The sequence below is a fragment of the Neopsephotus bourkii genome, unplaced genomic scaffold, assembly GCF_033783945.1.
Source record: "Neopsephotus bourkii isolate Nb327-2 ecotype Australia unplaced genomic scaffold, CSIRO-AGI_Nbou_v1 NB_1557, whole genome shotgun sequence".
NCBI lineage: Eukaryota > Metazoa > Chordata > Aves > Psittaciformes > Psittacidae > Neopsephotus > Neopsephotus bourkii.
Genome location: NW_026902033.1, coordinates 589,711 through 598,037, shown reverse-complemented (window position 1 = coordinate 598,037; position 8,327 = coordinate 589,711). Strand labels below are relative to the sequence as shown.

The following is an 8,327-nucleotide window of genomic DNA, read 5'->3' as shown; positions in this document are numbered from 1 at the left end:
GAGCTCAGAAATGGGTGTTTATTACCATAGGTGTCTGTTTACCCCACTGCTGATGTCAGCATGTTGTCACTCTGTGCTGCTGCTTGGTTTTCACCTAGGGGATGGTTAGGAGCAAAGAGTTCACCATGTTTTATATCATCTATATCCCTGTGTCTCCATAGAGAACCATAGAATCATGGCCTGGTTTGTGTTGGAAGGGACCTTAAAGCTCATCCAGTTCCAGCCCCTGCCACAGGCAGGGACACCTTCCACTAGACTCCAGAGCAGAGCTGCTCCAGCCCTCACAGCATCTCCATGGCCTCCTCTGGCCTTGCTCCAGCAGCTCCACGTCCCTCTTGTGCTGCAGCCCCAGAGCTGGACGAGGACTGCAGGGGGGATCTCCCCATAGAGCAGCAGGGGGGATCTAGTTTTATGGCACAGCACCCCGAATGGATGTAGGGCCGTAACTGAGGGGGTGGTGACCTGTGGTGGGGTCAAACACCTCGTGGTAGGAACACCTCCCGCTAGCTTTAATGTCTCCTAAACCTACCCCCCGTTGGTTCTCTGCCAGCTCCAGTTGTGCTGATGGTTTGTACTGGTTTGGTTGCAGGGAGCACCACGAGGAGGAAGGAGGCTGCAACTTGAGGTGAACGCGTGTGACCCCATCTGCTGCACCACCTCCAGCCAGGTAAAGATGGGTTCCTCTTTGCAGGGTTTCCTCCAAAGCTCTCAGATGTTCCATTGCAGAGGGCAGGTGTAAAGATGTTTGTGCTCCTGTTTGCCTGCACCCAGAGAGGGCTTGGCTTGGGCTGGGTTGGTCCCTGATGGGGGATGCAGAGCTCGGTGTGTCTGGCACGCCTCGGGACGTGTGTGATGGGTACATTCCATCCTGCCCAGCAAACCTGGGTGGGTGTTTGAGTCACGCAGCAGCACTCAGCTCCTCGCCTTCCGTGCTGCTCCTTGCACCCAGTCCTGCTGCTGTTCTGTTGCCTTGGAGGGTGCAGGCGTGCTCCTGCGGGGTGGTTGGGCCATTGGCTGAGCAGGGTCTGGCCATGGGGGACTCCTGGCAATGTTTGTGTGTTGGTTTTGAGGGCTCAGTGGTGTAACAGGTACAGAGCTGCTGTAATGTATTCTATAGAGCCAGGCTGAGGGAGCTGGGCTGGGGCAGCCTGGAGAAGAGAAGGCTCCTGAAGGGGAGACCTGAGAGCAGCTCCAGTGCCTAAAGGGGCTGCAGGAAACCTGGAGAGGGGCTTGGGACAAGGGCCTGTAGGGACAGGCCAAAGGGAATGGCTTGAACCTGCCCGAGGGGAGACTGAGCTGAGCTCTTAGGCAGAAGCTCTTCCCTGTGAGGGTGCTGAGGCGCTGGCACAGGGTGCCCAGAGAAGCTGTGGCTGCCCCATCCCTGGCAGTGCTCAAGGCCAGGTTGGACACAGGGGCTTGGAGCAAGCTGCTCCAGTGGAAGGGGTTGGGGTTGGAGCTGGATGGGCTTTAAGGTCCCTTCCAACCTAAACCAGGCTGGGATTCTATGATGAGGACAGAGCTGGTGTAATGTGGATGGAGCTGGGGTTTCCTGGCCTTTGAAGTGGCTCCCCTGGGTATAAATGATGACAGTGGGCCCCTGCACAGTAGCTTCTTACATCTTTTGCTCCCTTCTCCCACCACCAGAAGCCAGCAGCATGGCTGGGGCTGTACAGGGCCTGCACTGCTGGATTTTCAGCCCTGGGTACTGCAAACAAGGGCAGACCTCAGGCATGCATCCCAGAGCAGGAGAATGGCCTACAGGGAGCAGTGGTAGCATCAGAGGGGCCTTGTGAACACCCCGGACTCACCTGAGCCTCCTCTGTGTAGCTTATTTGTAGCCTAGGATGTCACCAAGATGCTCTGCACTTCAAACACTTCTTAGATCCAAAACTTGATTTATTTGAACAAGTAAATACAATTGTAAGAACTTCCAAATATAAAACCCGCTTGTACAAAACCCCCCAAACACCCCAAACTTCCCATTAACACATGGGTTTGATACAGTAAAAACTCTGAGCTTCAACACAGCTCGTAACTTAAAAGACAAAGCTTAAATGTACTCATTTTTGCAGTATAAACACATGTAACAGCAAATAGAAACACTCCTGTTGGAACTTTTAAGTAGGGCAGAAGAGCAAGTGAATATTTAGGCTCACCTTAAAGCTATCCTAGTTAAACTAACATACCCTCATGCTACAGAGGCCTTTGGCCTCTCCAGCTGCCCAAACCCTGCTCAGCTCTCTGGCTGTGCACAGAACTCAGTTCAGCTCATTCCCACAGGGATAAATCAGGTTCTGCCCTAGTAAAGTCAGGGTAATTACCACTGGGGTCTGAAAACACAAATGAGAGCAGCAGAGAAACCGTGCCCTCAAACACGAACGTGGTGGTAGGGTAGAAATGAGCCCGTGCTGTGTCGCCCTGATTCATTTCTGTGTCACTCTGGGTGCCCATGCTGTGATCCCAGCATCTCAGCAGTGCTCAGCTGATGCCCTGGCTGCTGTTGTGTGTTGGCAATGAATAGTGAGTGTGGATGCCTGAGGAATACCAGAGCATTAAGAGGTCTTGCTGAATCACCTCTTGCCTTTGCCCATAAGCTGACAGTTCAGAGAGCGTAACACAGCTGCTGGACTGGATGTTTTACCTGTCACTCAGGTCTGCCCCTCAAAAACATGTACTTTAAACAGAGGAAAGTTTTACAGGATTTTTATATATAAAAGTATTAAATATATGAACTATAACCCCAACCTTTTAGGAATGTGTTAACACATTGAAGACCTGTAGGTTTATCTGTTAAAAGCAGCGATGACCGAGATCTTGAGAATGGCCTCCATCCCGTAGAAGAAGAGCAGAACACTGTTGAGGATGACATCTGTTTTCAGCACATAGGTTTGCCACACCAGGAAATACACAGCCAGAAACACACTGGCCACTGTCATCACAAGACTGAGCCCCAGCAAACTGTCTTCTTCTGTCAGGTTCCCCCTTACACCTCGAAGGAAAGGAAAAGCTGATGTCTTTGATTTCTTCTGACAGTATCACAGCTCAAAGTGGAGAATGTTCCTGTTCAAAACCAGCTCTGGTTCTTCCAGCTCAGCACACACTGAAATACTGGCCTGACCAGGCTCTGTCAGTGACCATCAGAACAAGCCCAAGCACCAGTGGACAATCCACTTCTTGCTGACCCAGGTTAATCTGAACAAAGAGCAGCCTGTGGATACCCAAGTCCTGGCTCCCACCTTTTCCTACCAGATAATCAGCTCTGAAGCTGCAACCCATTTTGATCACTCAGCTTCTTGGTCAACCAGCAAACTTGCCCCCAAGCTCCCCAGCCTGCACTTAGTGTGACTGCAGCGCATCCAATCCTGATATTAAGATCTTATACAATACAAAACCTCCTCTATTCCCTGCTACTCCTATTTCAAATTACTGCCATTGTGGAGAAGCTGCTCTTCTCTCTTCCTTGCATCTTATTTCAAAGCAGCCTCAGTAGATTTTGCTGGTTAACTACATTAGGCTTGAAATTCACCTCTTTATTCATGCCCCAAATGCTCCGAGCAAACATGTGCAAAGCTTGAAGGCAGCAGGCTGAGATCACCCCATGGCAAGTGAGCTGAAGCCAGCACAGACCCACCTGCTCTCAGCAATATCAAGCACAGATTTGAATACTAACTTGTTTCCTTATTAAAAAAGGACTTTATGAAGTTTCAGCCAGATCTGGGCAGGGGTCAGGAGGCCCTTTGAAGCCTTGAGTACTGGTGTACATGAAGGCCTTAGGTCTCCCCAGAGCCTTCTCTTCTCCAGGTTGAACAAGCCCAGCTCTCTCATAGAATCATAGAACAGTCAGGGTTGGAAAGGACCTCAAGATCATCAAGCTCCAACCCCCTGCCATGGGCAGGGACACCTCCCTCTAAACCATATTTCCCAAGGCCTCGTCCAACCTGGCCTTGAAAATGGCCAGGGATGGAGCATTCACAACCTCCCTGGGCACCCATTCCAGTGCCTCACCACCCTCACAGGAAAGAACTTCTTCCTTAGATCCAATCTAAACTTCCCCTGCTTAAGTTTTAACCCATTACCCCTTGTCCTACCACTACAGTCCCATCCCCAGCATCCCTATAGCCTCTCAGCCTGTGTTCATAAGAGAGGTGAAATCTATTGATCAGTCAGACAAAGCTTAATGACATCAGTGAACAACAGCCTCCAAATAGCTATTATTCTGCTAAATTGGCATGTTTTGACACACATTTGATGCCAGAATGATCAGCGCTTAGAGCTTGTATTGCATGAGAAGGCACAGTGATAACGTCACCTACCCAGGTACAACCGCAGCGCTTCAGCAATGGCCATAATGACAAGCAGGGTGAGATCAACAGACAGAAAATCGTCTGGGTAGCTGAAAGCTTGACCTGGAGAAGAAGGCAGCATAAATGAGGCAGGAAAACCCAGCAGGGCCACTGAGAGCACCCAGCTCTGCCACAGGCACCCAGCCTCCTGCGGTGTCACAACAGCAGCAACTTACTTTTATAAAGCAACACTGCGAGAGTTGCCAGCAAGTAAAAGATTAAATAAAAGGCATTTACATGAAACAGAAACTGTAGAGGAACAGCTGACATCTGAGAGCTGCTGTTAAGGAATTCTCATAGGGATGAGGTGGGATCTGCTTCCTAAAATCACCGTTTCCCAGTAACTAGAAAATACTGTGGGTTTACTGCAAAGGGTTTACTGGGTAGGATTCAGAGTACCTGAGGTTGCAAACAGCAGGGGTTAGGATAAGAACTTGCTGTTTCGGGTTTGGCTTCAGCTCCTGTTCAAGAATGCCATTTGGTATGTGGTGGGGTGGTTCTTAGCCTCAGGGAAGGAGGGAGGTGCATGTGTGCGTTTCCACAACAACTTCTCTCCCTCTCAGTCAGCTTGAAGCGGTTGACAGGGGGTTGGCAGGCTCCCAACGCATCAAATTCCAGAGTTCTTGCAAATAGGTGGCTCTGTGAAGCAGCCAGGCCCCATCACTTCCCATCCCATGCCCACAGGATGGGAAGTCTGGAAGCTGTGCTCTTTGTTACGCCTCTGAGAAAGGCCACGAGCTCAACTTTGTGATGCAGATCCATCAGGAAGAGACTTCCTTAATTCACTGCTGACAAAGCTATCTGTTGGATAGTGTAAGAGCATGTTTAGCTTTAGTTACTTGTCTGCATGGATCCACTGCCAAAGCATCTGAGAGCTCCACAAGCCTTAACACATTCTCAGAATGTCCCTGAAGGACAGGGGCTGTCTTACAGACAGGGAGACATTAGTAGCAGGCTCAGGATTGATTCTCTCATCCCAAGGTGACAGCCACCTAAAGGTCCCCATCCTGCCTAATTTAGCTGCTTGAGATCCCTCTGGATCCAGCAGACATGAGCCCTTTCCTAGCCACAAGCTCCTGCATGGGCTGGAATGAGCCATGTCCACTGTTAACCCTGGTTTATTGGAGACACCACAATCTTGGATGTCTTCTGGAGCCCACTGACAGACACAGCCCCTGTATGGCAGGCCCATATGTACCAAAGGAATCTTTTGTTCTTAAGGCACAGCAGCATGTTCCTAATGCCATATAGGAGATACTGTAGGACATCCTGGAGCTCACCTCCACATGGAGAAGTTGGAATGTGGCTCCAAGAATCCACTTATATGTATTTTTGATCACAAATGCCTTCCTTAGCCTTAAAAAATTCAACTTAATTTATATAGAAAGTTACCTGTTCAGATTTCATTATGTCCACGTCTTTCTATACTCAAAATATCCCCTCCTCTCTCCCCCACCCTTCTCAAGTCCTTGGAATAGCTCCAGGCAGGGACTTCATCCCAGGCACCTTTTAGAGGCTCTGCCCAGCCCGCTCCTGCATGGAGCAGCCACCCACCTGCAGTGGCTGCATCCCAGTTCCCAGAGCAGCTCATGTCATTAAACCAGAACCAGGTTTTTGTGTTTTTCCAGTTGGAAGGTGGAGCAGAAAAATTACTAGATGGGTTCCAAGCATGGAAATCTCTGAAGCTGAGGGTGTCTCCTCTCAGGAGATGCTTAGATCTTGGCAGGAGTAAAGGGAGAATTAACATGAGAGAAGAGGAAGTGCTACTGAAAGCTGCTTTTCCTACCTCCTGTTGTCTGTGCCAGCTGCCTGTGGGCTTTGCTGCATGGGGTTTGTGTCCAGCAGTCCACAAATCCCATTTTCAGCCTTGCTTCCTAGGGAAATGAGTTATGGGATCATAAAACAGGGCTGTCAACCCTCTGTCAAGACCATGAGTTGGGATAAAGGGGCAGGGGCTCAACTCAACCTCAGCCACTGCTGCAGAAAAGTCTTAGGGGAAACGTTTTACCAGTTTTGCTTCATGTGGATGGAAAACCCAAGGAGTAACACGAATCCAGCAGGTTTATTAGGTGGGAAGATGGGAGCACCTCTCAGCCTGGCTTCCTGAAGGTTCCCACATGTGAGGGGTGACAGGTACCAAAAGGATACAGTTAATTCAGATCTTCCTTTACATGGAGAAGGGAAAAAGAGAAGAGAAGCAAATCAGTCCAATGATGCGACCAAGGTGCTGCAGAAACACTCAACAACTGTTTTGGGAGGTCAGACACGACTGTAGACGCACTCTGTCAGGTCACTGATGATGCATCATTCTCTCAGATCACAGAGTCCAAAGAGAACCTTTTCAAATCCCTTCATTCTAAACTAACTGGGGGGAAATCCCGGCTGTGAAAGTGACTTTGAGAGGAACCCATCTCTTTCCCAACATGAAGAAGCACCCAGGTGTTACTTAGAACTCGTTTATCCTGTCCTTGCGCAGCAGATGACATTCATCCCCTCTAACCATGCAGCAAGGAGGGAGACACGGAAGGGAACCAGAAGGTACCATTTGCTTTTCAATGGTGAGAAAGTGTTTGTGTAGCACATCAGGCTCCCAGTTCCTCTAAATAACAGCCTTCCAAACTGGTTCCCTTCAAAAGCAAAGTGATTCTATGTAAAACCGTAATCTATTCTGATCACCCACAGAATCCTACCTGATTTCCTACAAGCAAACCCACACGTCTTATTTTCCCTTCCTTTCTTCCTGCAAAAGCACAGGTAGAATTCCCTTGCAACGTGATGGCACTGACCTACTAAAGCAGCTCTTAAGTAACTCATTAACATCCTTGGCCTCTTTCAGCCACAGGAGGAATTGAAAAGCTGGGATCTGTTTCACAGGGAGCAGAACTGTCCAGGAGAGGCCACTGCATCCATCTGCCCTGAGACACCCCATTGTCACCCAGTCAGTGGGACGTACCTCACCCTCTCAATCCCACAGCTCCTCAAGGTTAATGTCCTCCTCCCCTAATAGCTTTATGCCCAAATTAATCTCACTAATGTTAGGCACCTATTTAAGGGATTCAATTTGGGAACAGAGGGGCAATAGGGAAGAATTTAAGGTGGTGATTCACACTGTCCATGCTCTGAAACGCCTCCTGTCCGTGTGGCCTCTCTGTAAAGGGATAGACCTGTCCCTTTGCTTAGCCAACATGCTTGAGTTCTTTTTGCAGGCTGGGAGTTAAAGGTTTCATAAGTACATTTGCTGCAGTGACTAATGGTTAAAATGGGTTTGTATTTCTACCTCGGTATAAACCCCCAGGTGAAAGTCATACCATGATGATGTGCTTCACAGAGACATCTCTGGTTTGTAGTTTACACTGTGAAGTAGGATGGGAATTGGAAGTAGAATCAGAGAATCCCAGCCTGGTTTGGGATGAAGGGACCTTAAAGCTCCTCCAGCTCCAACCCCAACTCCTTCCACTGGAGCAGCTTGCTCCAAGCCCCTGTGTCCTTGAACACTGCCAGGGATGGGGCAGCCACAGCTTCTCTGGGCACCCTGTGCCAGCGCCTCAGCACCCTCACAGGGAAGAGCTTCTGCCTAAGAGCTCAGCTCAGTCTAAACCAATCCAAATACCACCACGGCATCTGCAGCGCTGTTGTCATCCCACAGGGAGCATCCGGATCTGAACGTGTTCTGTATGAAGCTTTACCGGCACAGCCTCATCGCGCTGCCCCATATAATCACAGTGGTAATTGCACCTGAAGGGCAACCCCATGCGAATTCCCTGTCTGCAGCTCCCCAGGGTTCTTTTGAAGCTTATTTCTCGGCAGCCTTTTGCACCAGAGGGCTCGGAGCCCTTCCTGCCCCTCTCCCAGGGAAGGCTTGCACAGCCACTATTACCTAGAACACACTGCCTCCTCCCGAGCAACCCGGGGCATTTCAACTGGGTTGAACAAGGGAACCTCACAACATGCCTGTGGAAGGGCTGCTGCCCTTAAAGAGTAGTT

The 8,327-nt window shown here is 49.7% G+C and overlaps 1 protein-coding gene across 1 annotated transcript in view; it reads right to left on the bottom strand.

Moving 5' to 3' along the window:
• Positions 1–2,317: 2,317 nt before the first annotated feature.
• The window catches only part of TMEM80 (transmembrane protein 80), a gene marked incomplete at its 5' end in the record, with an annotated part of 8,046 nt that continues 2,036 nt past the window's right edge, over positions 2,318–8,327 (bottom strand). Inside the window, 4 exon segments of the mRNA XM_061371031.1 lie at positions 2,318–2,989; positions 4,314–4,406; positions 4,520–4,623; positions 6,130–6,132. Coding sequence (XP_061227015.1) covers positions 2,784–2,989; positions 4,314–4,406; positions 4,520–4,623; positions 6,130–6,132 — 406 coding nt within the window.